We start from the raw sequence: 17,457 nt of genomic DNA on the forward strand, positions 1-17,457 counted from the left end.
ATCAAACATCAGAATATGAATGCAAACATGACAGTATGAATCAAACATCAGAATATGAATGCAAACATGACAGTATGAAATCAAACATCAGAATATGAATGCAAACATGACAGTATGAATCAAACATCAGAATATGAATGCAGACATGACAGTATGAAATCAAACATCAGAATATGAATGCAAACATGACAGTATGAATCAAACATCAGAATATGAATGCAAACATGACAGTATGAATCAAACATCAGAATATGAATGCAAACATGACAGTATGAATCAAACATCACAGTTTGAATGCAACACATGACAGTATGAATCAAACATCAGAATATGAATGCAAATATGACAGTATGAAATCAAACATCAGAATATGAATGCAAACATAGTATAAGTACAAACATCACAGGATGAATGCAAAAACATTACAATATGAAGTCAAATATCATAGTACTAATGCAAACATCACTGTATAACATCGAACATCAGAATATGAATGCAACACATAACAGTATGAATCAAACATCACATTATAAAATCAAACTTGAATGGGTTATCAGTGCAAGTTTTGACCATTCAGAACATATATGAAGATACAATAGAAACTACAGTATACCTAACTATTTGAACATTTTAATTTGTAGCATAGCAAATAATGTAGCCAATGTATGTTACTATTTGGAATTTGAGCAATTGCAGCTATACAGCTTCATTATTGAAATTTTTGATAGAAATGTACAGTCTCAGTGAGAAACCTTGAATATTGTTTAAAGTGCAAAACTCTAACAGATCAGTGTGGGCACTCAATGATGGTACAAGATGGTAAAGTTGAAAACATGACATCAGCAAGACTACTGTGTGAAAACTTGCTTCAAATATACCAGGATTTTCCACAAGGGGATTTTTAGGGTTAGGCCACCCCTGTTTTTGAGGAAAACATATGTTAATAGCGACAAAAATCCATCTTCATAGCAAAAGAATATGCAAATTATTTATTGTCATGAAAATTGGTCATCCTGCTGTTTGCCAAACTATTGAGAACAGTATACATGTATGTAACTCCAATATTTCCCCCCACAGACGTTTAAGAATACATCAATACCAACGTTTTGCCATCCTGGCTAACCCTACATAGAGAAAACCACTATTTCAGCAAACCAGTAGCGTATCAGTACCATATCATCACTGTTTACTGGATTTACTCAACAGTTGACTCAACCAGATATTACTGGATTATTCTGTATGTATGTATGTATGTATGTATGTGTGTTAGTTTGTGTGGATGTATGTCCGTCCATATCAAAATCTCCAAAATCGCAACACCTACCATTTCAGTACTTACAGTTGCACCCAGGGGTGGAGATGTGAATTTGCTCAAATGAACATGTCAGTGTCAAAATATTAAAATTAGGTAAAAAAGGGAAAAGCTAACAAATCGGTAAAACTCTGTAACCACTGGCTAGATTTGGTTGAAACTTGGTATGCAGGTTCTTTATGGTGACTTGCTTAGATTTATTCAAATAGTTGTGAAATTCTGATAGTTGTAATTTTGGGCAATTTATCCCGTTTTTGGTCAAAAAATCTTCTTCTTGCCTTGAAACTTTGGTATGCATGATCCTAGAATTGTCTTCTGTCTGAATTGGTGAAATTTTGGTGAAATTTTGATATTTATATTTTGGGGACAATTTTTCGCATTTTTGGTCAAAAAATCATTTTCCCAAAATTAGCTATTCTAATTGCATTGAAACTTGGTATGCATGTACCTGGAAGCATACTTAGTTGAGTGTCTTCAAATTGTAGTGAAATTTTCATATTTGTACTTTTGGGGCAATTTACCCAATTTTTCTGGTCAATCATTTTCTCTGAAATGTCGCGTGTGATTGCTTTGAAACTTGGTGTGCATGTTCCCGGGGTAAATTTAGTTAAGTATACTCACTCTGGGCTGCCACATCAGACCAATGTGGGCCAAGTGCCATTGACGCTATGTTTCCAAGTGTAAGAAAATGATGGACGTCATGGTACTCACTGTCATCTCTTTAACTCTGTGTGTTCCTGGTATTCATACAGAAAGTGGCCTTGATTTGTCAGAAAACCACAATGTGTTTGTTGATGTTTGAATCTACACACTGATGAATAATAACATTTAAGAAAAACATTTAGACGGAAAACATGGAGTATAGCTTTGCTTCACTGTGTTTCTTGAAGGAAGATCTCTCTAAATATTTACAAAGAGTAGAACTTGTATAGCAGTTTACACTGTAAACAGGAAAGATTATTATTTGATATTGTCTTCCATGATTTACAAGCCCGATACTAATTTTTAGATAAACACACCATTGATAGGTTCATTAATTTAGAGATTATCAGGAATATGTCCGTGTCTGGTGCACATCAGAAGCTTTTCATATTGTGACTGTCAAATCACATCACATCACAGTGCTCCTATTTTGGCCCACATTGTGGCTTTATGACAACTTCAGATGGATGAACTGCGTTGTTGTCTGGCCTCTCTGTCTTCCTTACAATCACAGTAAACTTATAACAGTGAACAAAGTTTCCAATAATAACTCACAGGTACGTTTGTATCGTAACTAGCAGCAACCAATTATAAATCAGATGTACCTGAATTGCTTTTGCACAAGCCCTATTACCCAAAATTGTGGATGAAATATTGTCATTTTTTGTAAACTATTTCTTATTTCAATTTCTTTTTCAGTTAAAAGTTGATGCTGTTGCCTGCCTAAATGAACCTTTATTTGAGAAGTTAATGACAGTGGATGAATGCTATGGAAAGAAACACACACGCTGTAGTTTTGTACCGGCTCTAGTACGGAGAATTCGACAACTTCTCAAACTGCACACTGGAACATAAGGACAATGTAACTCTGTAGTGGGCTGTCAGTCCTGATATTGTCAGTTGAAATGTGTAGAAATATGTATGGGTAGCCATCTATGGTTTGATGAGTGCTCAGATCTATCACCTACCCTGTCTCTTAATTGCCAAGGATTATGATGTACACTGTGCGTCTATTCAGGCACACTTACATGTTCATCAAGTGTTCCAAAGTTCAAAGCCAACTCTCAGCCTTGTCAACTTAATGTTTTAACCCAAGACATAATACAAGATACAGTGCCGTACAAACTCACATCAGTGTATTTCACAATCCAATGTGGATACCAGGAAGCCTTTCCACTGTTACTTCGATTTTGTTATGTCCAAATCTTGAAGTGAGTACATTGAACACCACACTTTACTACATTCCTATATTGCGATCATTTTCAATAGAATTAGTGGACCCGTATCTTCCTAAAGTCTGTCAAAGGATTGAAACATACTGTTATGCGCTTCAGTCAAACTTGTTTATTTGACAACCTAATCTGATGTGTGCATATCATAATACAACATTTCTTTAACCCTTTGCACCCTGACCCCCTGGTACTCTATGATGTCATCGGACATTTATGTCCAAGCCGGGTTCAAAGGGTTAAGTTTGCTATGATTTAAAATATGTTTTTAAGGATGACAGTTATCTGTGAACAATCTAGACAGAGTGAAATATACAGTGATGCTGCATGCCATGGCCGTAGTATGTAGATAGGTACAGTGATGCTGTATGCCATGGCCGTAGTATGTAGATAGGTACAGTGATGCTGCATGCCATGGCCGTAGTATGTAGATAGGTACAGTGATGCTGCATGCCATGGCCGTAGTATGTAGATAGTACAGTGATGCTGCATGCCATGGCCGTAGTATGTAGATAGGTACAGTGATGCTGTATGCCATGGCCGTAGTATGTAGATAGGTTTATGTTATAACTGCAGCATTCTATTGAAACTGTTGTGATAATGACAATACTATGGTATGGCAATGGTATGGTAAAATCCTTTCAGCATTTTAAAGGGACAAAGTCACCCATTTTTCATGAAGTTTGTTTGATACGAGATACTACTTATATTGTTTGACATGTTGAAAGATACTGAATGAATGGGTGACCATGAACATATTTGACGACGGTTTTAGACACCATACATGAAACCATGGCGAAAATGAATTAATGGTCATGACCAGTAATTCATTTTCTAAAATCGGGGTCAAATATATGCATGGTCACCCATTCAATCAGTATCTTTCAACATGTCAAACAATACAAGTAGTATCAAACAAAATTCATGAAAAATGGTTGACTTTGTCCCTTTAATCTGTTCACCCCTAATACCCAGTAAATAAGTCCACAGACACCATTGATGACAATGGATGTTGGTCAAACCATTGTGGTGAAAGGGCTAGGCTTCCTAGACCAGTATCGTCACAAATCCAATTCTAATGCTTTCTAGACAAGCCCATTGATACTCACATGTCAGTCGTACCAGTGGGATGACAAATTCACTTGTCAGGGACAAAAGTTTGTTGACCTCAAACCAACAGGTTTGTTGATTTCTGAACTGATCCAGATTTCCCAATGTGCATCTCACCTTGACCGTCAAATATATTACTGGGTGCAACCTGATGTGGGAGAATGCTTCACTGCAATTAATATCTTTCCTGACAGACTCAACTGCATTCATGTGTCCTTGAGGGTGAGATTAGAGTGATAGTTTCATGATACACATTGTAACAAGTATCAGTGCTATGTCATCGATGATACGTATTGTAACAAGTATCAGTGCTATGTCATTGATGATACACATTGTAACAAGTATTGGTGCTATATCATTGATGATACGCTTTGTAACAAGTAACAGTGCTATATCATTGATGATACACATTGTAACAAGTAACAGTGCTATGTCATTGATGATACGCATTGTAACAAGTAACAGTGCTATGTCATTGATGATACGCATTGTAACAAGTAACAGTGCTATGTCATTGATGATACGCATTGTAACAAGTAACAGTGCTATGTCATTAATGATACGCATTGTAACAAGAATCAGTCTGATTAGAGAATGCCAATTATGGCTTTATGTTTTAGGAAAAATAAATTTCATCAAATGTTGATCTCAAACATTTTTATATTTTGAAAGTGTCATTAAATAATCAAATAGACATGCTACATTTGTAATCATTTCTATTATTTCTGACATAAAAGTTATTAACTATCACCTTTGACAGACTCATCTGTGTGTATTTTTTTAATGTTAAACCCCATTAGGAATGTATTAATACTCTTGATCTTGTGTGATTTTCAAAATCAGATTGTGTTTGTTTTGCATTTTTTAAAAGACATGACCCATTGACAATGTTCATAGAAGATAAACCCTGTCAAAGTCACTGATCTTTACCCACCAGTGTACGAACACATTTCAGTGACAATTACATGTTAGGGTCTCCATTCATTTATTGCTTTACCTTGGCAAGAGGGTCTGATTCCAGAGTCTATATTTTTTATAAAGTAAAGTTTTTGAGCCCTAATTCTATATGTCTGCCTCAGTTCTGATGAAGAGTGCCAAAATTGATTTCTAATAAACACCAAGCATTCAGCTTATACAGCCAGTACTCTAGTATGTGTCAATTGTATCTGTTGTCACCTGAATTTATGTCAAGACATTGTCAGTAACGGCAATGCTGACTGTCAATCTCCTAGCTAGACTATATTGACGAGTAGAATACAGGGTATTTCATCGTGATATATATACCAAGGCCAATGATACTGAAATTCTAGCATTCAATATCTTTGAAATGTCTTTGAGAATGTGTTTGCAATTTACATGATAGAATCAATTTCATAGATTGCCCTCAGAATAGAGATCTTGTCCTTGTTTTTATAAATTTATATTTTTATGACTAAACAGCAAATGTTGACACTAACGTTGACCCACAGGCCTGTCCTAAATTTGTAGAGGGACCGTGGTTGACCCACCCAATCATATTTCCTTATCCTTGAATAAGCTGCTAGCATGGTCACTGTGAAAGATGATATTTCTATCTTGACATTGTCAGCATAAAGACTAAACCTCTTGTGATTTACATGACCAGTCTAGTTTCTTTCCTTTATGTTGGGTTTTTGTGTCTTTCATAGAATTCATGAAAGGTGTCAGACAGTTTCCTTTCTTAATAGTAAATGAAGTCATTTAACAAAATCTGACTTCCTGTCAATAAAGCAACACTCCATTTTCTGTATTTGTTGCTAGAAAGAGCAAAAAAGGCCAATACAACAACCACAGAATTCAGAATTATCAGCATATACAATGATTTTGTTTGAAACTCTCAGTAATTCGTCCATAATATTGCTTGAAGTCAAGCTGAATTTCAGAAGAGTTACCTCAATTGAAGCCTTCTGATACCTTGATAATAAAACTAACTGGACACTAGTTCAAATCAAAAGTAAAATCAGTTTTGGCTCAGCACACTGGAGTGGAGTGTTCAAATGCCTTCCATATTCTGTGGATAATATGTGTCCTGATGTATACAAAGTATGTTGGTTTCTAAAGTATATTACATGTACATGTATTCAGGCTGCTTGTTGAATTGAAACACTGTACTAATACCCTTTACATAGTATCAGATATTTACTGATTCCAGACTTAGTATCGTACAACTCATTGTTCGATATTGAATATCTATGGGTACTAAATTTCCTGGTAGAAAAGTCTTGAGTTTCGCCTCATATCAAAAATAGACCGGGTTTCATAAAGTAGAGTACTAGTTGAGGTGATAGAATGTATGATTTATTTGTTTAGTCAGCTATTTAGTGTTGGAAGAGTGATGACCTTGGCCAACATTTTGAAGTTGCACACACCCCTGACAATAAAACAACAATCTTACAAACACGAAGATGACCTGAGTATTAAAACCCTTTGAGCGCCAAAGTCAACTTTTGTCAACATTATAAATGTACTCCAGTCAAATTCTTCAGATTTTTGCAAAAATTTTAATGAAAAACTGTAGTCGATGAAATGTGATGTCCATTTTGCCAAAATTACCGAAAAAATTACAGAAAAGTTCATAAAAACTGGCAAAATGTTGCTTTAAAATTTTGGTGGGAAAAATTAAAGCACTCAAAGGGTCAAGATTATTTGTGATCCATTAACAGGTGACTGAATTAACCCTACACACCTCAGGTTACTGAATTAACCCTACACACCACAGGTGACTGAATTAACCCTACACACCACAGGTGACTGAATTAACCCTACACACCACAGGTGACTGAATTAACCCTACACACCACAGGTTACTGAATTAACCCTACACACCACAGGTTACTAAATTAACCCTACACACCACAGGTGACTGAATTAACCCTTCACACCACAGGTGACTGAATTAACCCTACACACCACAGGTTACTGAATTAACCCTACACACCACAGGTTACTGAATTAACCCTACACACCACAGGTTACTGAATTAACCCTACACACCACAGGTTACTGAATTAACCCTACACACCACAGGTTACTGAATTAACCCTACACACCACAGGTTACTGAATTAACCCTACACACCACAGGTTACTAAATTAACCCTTCACACCACAGGTTACTGAATTAACCCTACACATCACAGGTTACTGAATTAACCCTACACACCTCAGGTGACTGAATTAACCCTACACACCACCCGGATTTCCCGAGGGATGGGCCATTAGATCTTGGGACGGGTGGTCAAAAACAAAAACAAATCTAAGCAAAATGTGAGGAAAAACATCTTCAGACTAGTTTGCAGAATCAAAACGCAAAAAAATAACTATAAATCTGACAGTGTACTTAGAAAAAATTAGCACATCAGACTCATTTGGAAAAAATATTTGGAAAAAATACCTACTAAGAGTTACTAAATTTGGAAATTGAAGTTTCAGCGATCTACATTTTATTAAACTGGTCAGGTCTTGTGGATTATGCAGTGGCCCTGAAAAGGCTTCTAAGGTTTCTTTATCATATTGGGTTTTCTGTTCTATTGTGAATGAATTATATTTTTAACTTTTTATTTGGAATAGGGCAGTTAACATTTTTCTATTCACCTAGTTTAACGAGCGCTCGCCCCTTTGATACGATAATTTGTAATTGTACAGCTGATTACTCTGTCAGCCAGGATTTGGAAAATACCACAATACTGATGAATGTTCTTACCCATCGAACAAATTAATCAAGAATTAAAAAAAAGTAGACATAGAGCCAAAATAACGCACCATATCTCTCTCTAAAAGTACGTATCGGAGATCGGTACATGATCGTTATGATAATTAATTTTCCAACAGTTTACAAAGACAATGTCCTCAGTAAACCTAGGAAATGGAAAAAGAAGCGAACGCTATGCTGTGGTGCCTACACAAGCGATACAAAGAATGATTGACCCTTGGTTGAACTTCTTTGACACTCACTCACCTCTAGTATAATATTCTGAGCATCTGTGCATGAAATTTGCATAAGAATTGTTTTACAAACTGTGATTGATTTGATGTGAATAGAAAGAGTTTTTGAATTCGCGAGAATATTTCTCTTCTTTGTTTTGGCGCACTCACTTCTTGACAACAATAAACGATTACAGTGTGGTGGTTGTTCCGTTTCTTTACAATGCCGATACCGGGGTACCAGTTCTATCTCCCTACAACCTCAACCTCTGGTTAAGTCTACTTGTCGAAAAGAATTTGATATCAGATGACATCATTATTCTAAGTTTTCTTATAACTGGATGTAATATTGGAAATTATGGAAATCCGGTCACGACATGCGACCTGCGACTTCACAACAGCGACCTGCGTCCTGCGTGTTTGTCAAACTGCGACCTGCGACTTCACAACAGCGACCTGCGTCCTGCGTGTTTGTCAAACTGCGACATCAGTCTTGATTTGTTCGCACCATTGCTCTGAACACGAGCCTGAAAAACACGAGGGACACCATTGCACTGTATTAAAACAGCCAGTTTACCGCATTCTCGCGACCAGAGCATAGTGTTCGCACCGCTGGCCTACGCAAAAATCTGCCAGCGAAAGAATTCAACCAGCGATAGAAGTGCACGAAGATGTGACGGTAGAGAATTCCACAAACGAAGAGCAGAAATTTATGGCAAACTGATCTGGAATAATGCAATAGAAATAGGGTTTTAAACGTCTACATCAGAGTTAGTTTCTCGAACTTTTCTACCCACATGATCTAAAATATTATATACACACAAAATAATATGTACATATTATAGTATGTACATATTAGGCTTAAACACTGAAAATAGGATTGTAGGAGTGTTTAATGATGTCCTGTTTTACAGTTTTAACTCGCGTTATCGGTAAAGAAAGTCTGTCACTGGCTATTCATGGGTAGCAAATATGTTTGGATTGCACTTCTGTCAACATCAGTATTATTTTAACTGCTTCACTTTGCATATGTTATTTGTGAAGACAAATGTAGTCCGAAATAAACCAGTAAGAATGTTTTTATTTTTCCAACTGAACAAAAAGTTGGATATCAAATCAATTCGATTTTTTGACGAAAAAGTAAAAATGAAATTAGATGAAAAGATGGCAACATCCGATGATCAATCACTGGAGAATTGGAACAAAACTGGAAATGTTAGAAAATGAATGACAAAAACTGAAAATTCTAATGTTTGCAATGGCACTGACTCAGTTATGATACGGGGGGGGGCAACTGATGAATTAAACAGACAGCTAGATGGTAATACCACAGTGAAATGAGGATAAATACCGGCGATATCTAAAAATCAAAAGGTTTGTCGATAACATAAGGAAAGAAGCGAGGTAAGGCAGACGAAGAATATCTAAAATAATTTGAAATTATAATATAAACATATAAATGCCTATCACATAGCATATTATTTTCTATGCATTAACACTGACTGTCAACATTTCCGTCATAAAATTATCTCTCCAGATGAAAATGAGTGAACTGGTGTGTACATGAATTGAGACAGACTTGGTGAACGATTTAAGCGAAAGCAATGGCTTATTAATTGATCGATATGTTGAACGTTAAATCTCCATTCTGTGTTTTACCCTTTGAGCGCTGTAATTTTCTCCCACCAAAATTTTAGTCACATCACATTTCATTGGCTACAGGTTTTTCTCAAAATGTTTGCAAAAATTGGAGAAAAATTGACAGGGGTTTATTTTATAAAAGGGACAAAAATAGACTTTTGCGCTCAAAGGGTTATGTTCACGCAAGACGCCTCCAATCTCATACCGATGAAAACACCATGAAACGTTACGTGTTGTTGTCGCATGTCGCGGTTTTGAAGTCGCAGGTCGCAGTTTGACAAACACGCAGGACACAGGTCGCTGTTGTGAAGTCGCAGTTTACATCTAGGTCTAATTTCTCTAAATGCCGAAGTCGCAGGTCGCATGTTTCAAACTCGCAGGACGCAGGTCGCAGTTTTGAAGTCGCAGGTCGCATGTCGCATGTCGTGACCGGATTTCCATAGAAATTCGAAAAATCAACTGTTACACCTACAGCGAACAGTACTTAGATAAAGTCTTGAAAATAATTTTATTGCATACTTTGTGCTGATATTTTAATTGACCTTTAAGTAGAAACAGGTATGATTACATGCCGGCATAATTTTCTGATATTATAAAGTTATCTGGCTAGAATATTTCATAAAATATACAACGTAATGTGAAACAACTCAAATTAGTTGGCCACAAGACATTTGCGTAGACTCCACGGAATTATGTGAGCAACCACGTACTAACCATTGAACTTTGCGGATTATTACCCCCCGACTACAAATTATGGTTTTCCCTTACAAGTGTCTCGCTTCACTTTTTTCTCGAAAAGCCCTCTGAAACGCCTAAACATGGTGAATTTAGAGGTAAAGACAAACGATCAGCAAAATCTTGATCTTCCAAAACGCACGGTCGAATATAAAGCTCAGAAAACACCGCACAAGCTTTGGCTTACTTTTAGTGTCATGCCTGACACTATACATATGAAACAGAAATATCGTATTTCGTGATGTCCATTACAAATGTGATGAAATTTGACTTTTTAGGACAAAATCTGACCAAAATATCCAGCCGCTAGTGGCGCATTTCCAGGCCTGGTGCATAAATTACAATACAGGCAGAGGCCTTCACAAAACCAGCGGCGGGCACAAATAGTCACCATCCATTCGATGCTCAAATTCTATTGAATTCGAATGCTTTCAAATATGAGAAGCAATGCTGGATATTTTTAACGATCATTAACATCAGAACATGGATATTTTATTGTATTATTTGTGGTGGACTAATATTTGAAATGTGGAATCAGCGAGTATTTTTTATATTTGCCTCAAGAATGGATTTTGCGTGTGTGTGTGGAATAGTCACTTTCATTACAATTCAGCTGTAGCTGTCGTGTTTCAACGAAAGTGGCGAACTTTGTGATATTGAATGAATACCTATATTGGAAACAGTATTTCTTCATAGTTTAAATGTTTCCCAACACTTGCAAAAAATTATCTCCGTTAACTCAACTTTCCAGGCAGCCCTGTATATCAAATATGTTCACATTGAAAAACAACCAAGGCTGATATATATGTTGCAACATTCGAGTATTCGTAGTTGTAATGAATCGTATCAGTTGATTGCAATGCGTAAAATGAACACAGATCGCATCAGAAATGAAAATTATAAAAACATATTAACAAACAAATGACCGGGATAGTAAAAAAGGTCTATGGAGTACTTCGTACATTCGATGAAAAATGGCAAGTCAGAAAGTCAGTTGTTACATTAACATCGAAACGTAGATAGATAGAGTCAGGAAAATACTTTGTTATTGCAAATGTTATGCTGATGGATTCATTGACTTTTGAATAGAGACGCCTATGACTATGTTCCCATATGATTTCTTGTGATTGTGTGTTTTATGTCTTAGACGTTTCATAAAACATACGTCAGGATGTGGATATTATCGTAATTTTTCGGCGACAACCAATGTTTGAGATTTGAAATGAAAGAGTATGTGTCATATTAACTACAAGGATGACTTTCACTCAAGTTGGTAAGTCAGTTTCATAACGTCCGTTTGATTTTTTCGAAAGCAGCGAACTTGAAATGTTGATAGACCTTATTCTCCAAATCTTATTCCTTCCCGGTTCGAATGCTTCCCCATCTCTTCCAATTTATGTATTCGGTAAGCGAATTGACAGGTATAAGATCGGTAATTACTAAATTCTTGTCATTTAAACATCGATCTACCGTGCTTGCTGAAGGGAGAAAGAAGCTGCGTAATACGGCCTTTGGTGTAAGTGAGTACTTCTCGCCAAATGTGCGCGAGACGAGACGCAGATTGATCTCCTTCATGATTAAAGAAAAAAGAACAAAGGAAAAGGGCGTACCTCAGTTACGTTAAACTCATTGTTGACAGGAAGAAATTTAGATATGATGGGACAAAAAAAACGATATTGTTCCCTTTTAACGACGTGACCAAGCCCACAAACAAAAAAGAGATAAAGCCGAGTCTGGTTTAAGTAAAGTTTCTTTCTTAGCATGGAACGCAAGAGGTTTGAGACAGCTTTTATCAAATTTCAATCTAAAGAACTTCCTGTCCACCTTTACTTTTGTTAGTTTATGTGAAACGTGGGCAAGATCGGAAGTTGAGTTCCCCTTTTTTCTGACAACACTTAAAATAATCGAGCACATCGAATTAATATCGAACGTTTTGCATCCTATTAATTTGCAACGTTGTGAGACTGCTGCAGTTTAAATCCTTTGTAGGTGATGAAATGAGAAAAAGAAAAAGAGACACATGTACATACATACATACATACATACATACATACATACATACATACATACATACATACATACATACATACATACATACATACATACATATTAGATACATATATAGATACATGCAATCATAACACTTAACTTAATAGAAATATATCAACTTTGTTGACCACCGTACGGGTTTCATACTGACAGAACATCTTAGATTAAAGTTCAACATGTATTGTGTCTTGAAAAATCTTAAGTAAAGGGCATAAACTAAGTATATTAACAAACTAGAAAGTACAGAATTAGTCCAGATCAATGGTACAACAAGCATTGCAACCACTCTGTTGTAACTATCATAGCCGACAAAGAATGTGTTCGTGCAAATAGGTGTTCTTATTAGGCAGTTTTTTCCAGCAAGCGGGCAAATTTAAAAAAAAAACTAATCAGTGGGCGGGGGGGGGGGGGGGGGGGACAAGGGAGAAAAGTCAATATTTACAGTGGGCGGGGAAGAAATTTCAGTTTTACAGCGGGCGGGGAGAAAATTTCTGGCAGTGGGTACCAGAAAATAGGTTTCAGTATAAAGTGAACACTGGCTTTTGAAAAATATATATGAAATCTAGTAAGTAAGTGGGAGGGAATTTCAGTGCTGGGGAGAGGGCAGCGGGGAGCTTGTACTATTGGGGGGAACTAAGCAGACAAAAGATACTCAGGGCAGTGGGCAACAAAATTCAGTGTGAGGGCATATTTCCGTACGTGCCAGTGGCAGGGCAGTTACGAACAGCTTTACTAGCTTTCCCCTCCCAATTTTCAGTCTAAATTTTCAGGTCAACGTCAAAAATATGTAAAATCAGTATATCAGCCTTCAAACATGTTTGGTGACGATTTTGTAAAATTGACAAAATTTTCCAGTTGGCGGCACCTGTGGAGATACATGATAACCTGCTTTACCAAAAGCCCATTTTCTCTTTTATGTACTTCATCACCCAACTCTCGATTAAGCCTTACTGATTTGTACTGTACAAGATGATATCTATACTTCCTCTGATTATTTACAGTTTATCATCGCTCACCTTAAATAACCTAGCCTGACTTACATAGGACGTACGTTGTTATAAATAAACACAAACATTCAGGAAACGTGTTAGACTCTTCAGAACATCGTTGCAACATTGCATGCACGTTCAGCCGCGTGTCTCCTATTTTACTAACTTCTTGTGCTAATAATATCAAGCACTCTATCAATACAATGATAACATTTTGCAGCAGCGCCTGCAAAAGAAACTGCTCTTCCCGACAAACACGTTTGCAAGTGATTTGTTTGCGGTCGGCCAGGGTAACAAGTTTTCTTTCAGCCGGCAGATAGTAGGAAAGACCATACGGCCAAATTTGTATCATATTTCCGAGAGACAATTTGCAAGAAGTCCGGCCGACGGCCATGGAGTAGATTTGCTCTCTTCTCCAGTCTGCCGAGGGGTATAGGAGATAACCCAATGTGGTGAAGAGAGGGCACTTTGGAGCATTTGTAATGCACAGAGGCTGAGTTTGCTGTGTTTTAAAGGCGGAAAAGACAGATGGGTTGTCAGTTGGAAAACATCTTTGGATATATTTTCTCAGAGTCCAGAAAAAAATTATACATCATCTTTGCTACCGATCCTCACATACCTATTCTAATGAAATGTATAACAGCCTTCGTAAAACATTTCAGCTGCCCACATTGAAGAGCAGACGGAATTTTTTTAGATACTACATTCCTGTACAAAATTGTAAATTCTTAATACAACATATCTGATGTACTTGAAAGATTAATTTTTATACTCCCCCTCTAGCTCTGCGTCGTACACTTCTTTTTAGACCAGTCAGTATCGTACGAATATTTTAAAATTTTCTTTATTATCACGGAGCCAAAACTTTTAATACTATTTTAATTAACAAAATTAGACATTTTTGGTAATTTTATTACTTTTAGACGCAATTTACATCAGCTATTGATTGATTTGTGCACCGTGTAATCTATTTTTACTTGTTTGTTTCTTGTCTTAGTTTGTATTTTGTTCACTGTCCATTTTTGTCGTGTTAGATTTTCTTGTTTTTCCTTATCATTTTTATCTTTTCACTTTTCTTTATGAAATGAACCTATAATTGGGGCAACCTGTTGGTTCATAAATAAATAAACAAATGAATAAATAAATAAATTAATGCTACTTTTCTGCACAGAGACGTATTCCAACCATTTCAATAAAGAAGAATAATTAATGACGCTCTGATCTTTATAATTTAACAATCCCGAATATTTATGTAGTATGCTAACTATGTATAGTGACCTTTTCCAGCATGGCTAGATAGGAAAAGTGCCGACATTTGAACTTTACGCTTTCGAACCGACATGTACAACTCACAATAGTTTTATAAAATTTGCCGGACTTGTCCTTGTTTATCAACCTCACTAGCGTTCTATGCCTGTAAATGTATCAGAAATACAATCTGCGTCTAGAAGAGTTACATTTACCCTGAAATTCCCACCAGAAATCCTACATTTATGACACAGTTTCTGGTTTACTCTCTGTACCCTCCCGTATTGATTTTCTAGTCAGTGCCTTGTCTCGGGGCTGCTGAAAGGCCGCCCTCAATGTCAAGAATTACGCGTCAAATATTTGAAAATTATCACCAAAATTCACCAATTTCTCGTCAGGCTCTCGCCAGAGCTCGTCTAAAAGTCACCAGGGTTGTCCATTAAGCAGAACAAAAGGCATCGCTAGCCTTTCTGCCTCTCTTAAGGCTTTAAATCCAGCGGAGGAAGAAGAAAAGCGCTATCCAACCGACTATTGCCTTCACGGTCAAAATTGACATCGATTTGACCAGTTAAAGGGGTTTTGGAGAGAAAGTGTTAGCAGGTCACTTTTAAGGGAGATTCACCAACGGTTTACATGGGGGTAGCTTTGCCAATCAAATGCAAACTTCTGGTCTTCCAAATACTGACTAATGATGCAGAAACAAGTCGTTTTTGAATAGGATTTTTCCTACTCATATGATATCATAGTTTCATTTACCTTCATATGGTGTATCCATATTATAAAAAAGAACAATATTTATGAAAATAATATTTATTTCTAGAAATGGACCTTAGTCCTTTGATTAAAAGTGTGAAGACAAGTGGCATATTATATATGCTCCAGGTTTCCTTAAAAACTTATTTTACAATTTATGAACGTCGATAAATATTTATTGAATATGATGTAAGCATTGGTCATGAATACGTACACGTCACAGCGAGCTCTTTCTCCATTGAAATCACATGCAACAGCAGCCAAAACTATGTATATGCAACTCCCCAAACAGGTGTTATACCAGCTCTCAAAACAGATCGGCCAAAGTCGGACACCGTTCTACATTAGCAGGAAACAAGCTGGAGATCAGCTATCACCATGGGACCACACTGCTACCACAAGCATCGTTTATACTACTATTATGCACATTATGGTTCAAGTTTGCACTGCAGACGTAAGTAGCATAATGTACAGAAAGATGGCTGACATGGTGTATATGCAGGCGGTGCTTGCACGGCAAATCATTAGTTAATGAGGAGTCTCGAAAGATTGCCCTTGAGAAAATCATCCAACAAAAGAAATGTTTACTGTTGCCTGTTTTTAAGCAATAAGATGGAGAGTCGCCTTTAAGTTCTGTAAGCAAGGTTCAATATTTTAAGGCATCCAGTGTTTAAAAAGCACTGGTCATCGCCTACCAGTTACCTAAATTAAGTTTAACAACAACAACAACAACAACAACAACGACGACGACAACAATAACAATGACAGCAAAAAACATCAAAAACAGAACAACAACAACATAAGCGAAATGGCTCGTGCATAAAATGGCCTCATTTTACACTCAACTTTGGAAGAACTATTTGCAGTATTAAAACAAAAAATAACACTGAGTTAGGAATGTTTTGCGACAAGAGACAGCCATGTGTCATCGAAAAGAACGTGTGAAAGCTTTGAAATACAAGTAGGTTGATTGTAACAATGGTAAGACATTTTGATTATATAATTGAAAGAATATCACTATTATTATTAGCATCGCAAGAACAGACCATATCTTCATTTGGTTTGTCATACAATAATACAATAAACCATTATTCATACAATGGAAAACAGGACATCCCTGTCAAATAACTTTGGAGATAATATTGAGTGATTCACTTTGTCATAAAGTGATTGCCGTATCGAAAGACAGAGATATATTGTGAAGCAATGTGACGTCAGCATGTAAAATTTGATAATTTCAAAGTAATAAAAATACATATCCTACTCAGTAAACACGTAGAACGAGTATACAATACAATTTAGAAATTGCAGTAGGCATACGAATAGCAATAGAAATGGAGCCATAATTCCAAGAGTCAGTTACGTCACCGTTTCTGTTCTTAACTGGAGGAATTAATGATATCCAAAATACGAGACGATAAATAGCCAAGCGCATGTGCAGTATTAATTTAATAAAATAATGCAGAAAAAAGGTAGAAAGTAAGAGTAAAAATTCACAATACGCTGGACTGTCAATTCCAAACAGCCTTGCAATTAGTCAATTCTACAAGGACATTTTACTTACGGCAGTTGGAGAGATAATCGTTTTATTATCAAAAGAAAATCTACCATTCAAACGCGGTAGGTTGGTATTCATTTGTACAAAGATTTTTACTGCATATTTTTTCACTCTGCATATCCCGGAGTAACTAGTCACTATCAATGCAGAATGTTCATCGACCTCGGATCACGCCCTGCATTTGCAAAAT

General features: G+C 36.5%; 1 protein-coding gene across 1 annotated transcript in view; it reads left to right on the forward strand.

Moving 5' to 3' along the window:
- LOC139151414 (nuclear pore complex protein Nup205-like) overlaps positions 1-3,148 on the forward strand; it is a 63,849-nt gene extending 60,701 nt beyond the window's left edge. Inside the window, exon 37 of the mRNA XM_070724204.1 lies at positions 2,714-3,148. Within this exon, the coding sequence (XP_070580305.1) occupies positions 2,714-2,869 (156 nt within the window). The 3' untranslated portion in view covers positions 2,870-3,148. The remainder of the gene's footprint in view (positions 1-2,713) is intronic.
- The last annotated feature ends 14,309 nt before the right edge of the window (positions 3,149-17,457 follow it).

The sequence above is a fragment of the Ptychodera flava genome, chromosome 2 (genome assembly GCF_041260155.1).
Source record: "Ptychodera flava strain L36383 chromosome 2, AS_Pfla_20210202, whole genome shotgun sequence".
Taxonomy (NCBI): Eukaryota; Metazoa; Hemichordata; class Enteropneusta; family Ptychoderidae; genus Ptychodera; species Ptychodera flava.